General features: G+C 41.7%; 1 protein-coding gene across 1 annotated transcript; it reads right to left on the reverse strand.

Annotated features, from left to right (window-relative positions):
* Positions 1-305: 305 nt before the first annotated feature.
* Positions 306-1,244, reverse strand: LOC101651434 (olfactory receptor 2D2-like). The gene has a single exon (XM_004699704.1). It carries the CDS (start codon positions 1,242-1,244, stop codon positions 306-308), a length of 939 nt encoding a protein of 312 aa, XP_004699761.1.
* Between the last annotated feature and the right edge of the window lie 768 nt (positions 1,245-2,012).

The following is a 2,012-nucleotide window of genomic DNA, read 5'->3' on the forward strand; positions in this document are numbered from 1 at the left end:
CTTATTATAGTTAAATGATTAGCAATGATTCACATATGTAGTAATTGGTATGACCAAGTTTTTCATCCTGGTCTGCCTGGCACTAAAGTCCAGGCTCTACGTCATATGTCATACCTTCATACTTGTTTCTGTCCCAAACAACATCACCATAGATACTGCTAGTGCCTGACCACCTCTCCCATTTGGATGAGGTGAAGCACTATCTTTTAGTGTATAGCTCTTCTAGGTCTCTTGGGAAAGTCTTTGGGGAGTTGGTGATGGCTAGTCCCATTTTATTCAGTTCCCCAAGTCTTTGCTTTAAAGCCTCACTCGGAGGCCCTGCCCCTTCTCATCAATTTGAGGAAAGCCTTTTTCACGTCCTTGTTCCTCAAACTATAGATGACAGGATTGAGGAAGGCTGTAGCAATGTTATAGAATAGGGCCATTTTCTTGCCATTATTTGACAAAGAGCCAGAGCCAGGACCCATGTACATGATGATGCAAGGAATGGCGAACATGGTGACCACAGCGATGTGGGAGGCACAGGTAGAAAAGGCCTTGATCCTCCCCTGGGCTGAGCGGATCTTCATGATGGTGGCAAAGATGTTTGCATAGACAACAACAATGAGCGAGAGTGGAACCACGATTACGTTGAAGCCTGTGATGAAGTCCACCAAGTCATTAAGGGGTGTGTCTGCACAGGCCAGCTTCAGGACGGCAGGGACTTCACAAAAGTAGTGGTCAATTTCATTAGGGCCACAATAAGGCAGGCGCATAGCAAAAAAGGTATAGCACAGGCCCCCCACCACACCATAGGCTGCACAGATGCCCACCATGAGGAGACACATCCAATGACTCATAATGACCTTGTACCTGAGAGGGTGGCAGATGGCCATGTACCTGTCCACAGACATGATGGAGAAAAGCCAGGACTCAGTGACCCCAAAGAGGAGGAAGATGTACATTTGAGCCACACATCTAGCAAAAGAGATGGTCCTCTTCTTGCTGAGAATATGCACAAGCATCTGGGGCACCGTAGTGGTGGTGTAACACACATCCAACATGGAGAGGACGCCAATGAAAAAGTACATGGGTGTATGGAGGCGAGAGTCCTGGTGGATAATGGTAATAAGGAGGCTATTGCTCACGAGGATCAGCAGGTAAAAGACAAAAAAGAAGGTGAAGAGCAGAGGATTGGTCCTGGGGTTGGGAGCAAAGCCCAACAGAATGAATTCTGTCACCGTTGACTGGTTGAGCTCCTGCATTATGATTTGCCTGTTTAAAGAGATTTTAGGACATGCCATTTATTGAGTGTGAGTGCCTAGGCTGTGTAAGGAGTTTTCATATGCACAGTTTGGTTTACTCTTCCTTACAGTGAATTTTGCATTAGCAGGTGGAGGCATCCAGAGATACAGAATCATTACATAAAAATATACAAATTCTTAGGAATAAATTTAATAAGAAACTGAATAGAACTATATGAGAAACAAAAATAAAAGCAAAACACACCAAAGATTCTACAGAACTTTACAAGAGACACAAGGGAAGCTTGGATGAACTATAGCTGTATGGAAAGAAAGACTTAAAATTGAAAATAAAAGATGTTTGTCTACAAAATTGTTCATATATTTAATGTAATTCAACTTAAACCCAGTAGGATGTTTTGGGAGGCACTTATCAATTTGATTCAAAAGTCTATGAAAGAGTACGTGGATAATAATAACCAAGCAAATATTGTAGGGGTGTGGGTAGGGTGTTTAAGAACAATAAATTCAAAATAAATGATCAGATTTAGTAAATACAAATAATCTGAAATTCAAATTTAACTGAGCATCCTATATTTCATCTGGAAACTGTAAGTGGGAGACACCTTCCCCAAACAGAATAGTACACCATGGCACTAAAAATGTAGCTTAGGCTCAGAAATAGACCAATGGGACAGAATGGAGAACCCAAAAATATATCATATAATAAAGATGTTATTATAAACAAGAGGAATTGGGAGCCTTATTCCACAAATGTTGCTCCGGCAA

Source organism: Echinops telfairi, unplaced genomic scaffold (assembly GCF_000313985.2).
Source record: "Echinops telfairi isolate 266 unplaced genomic scaffold, ASM31398v2 ScPeMD7_443;HRSCAF=831, whole genome shotgun sequence".
NCBI lineage: Eukaryota > Metazoa > Chordata > Mammalia > Afrosoricida > Tenrecidae > Echinops > Echinops telfairi.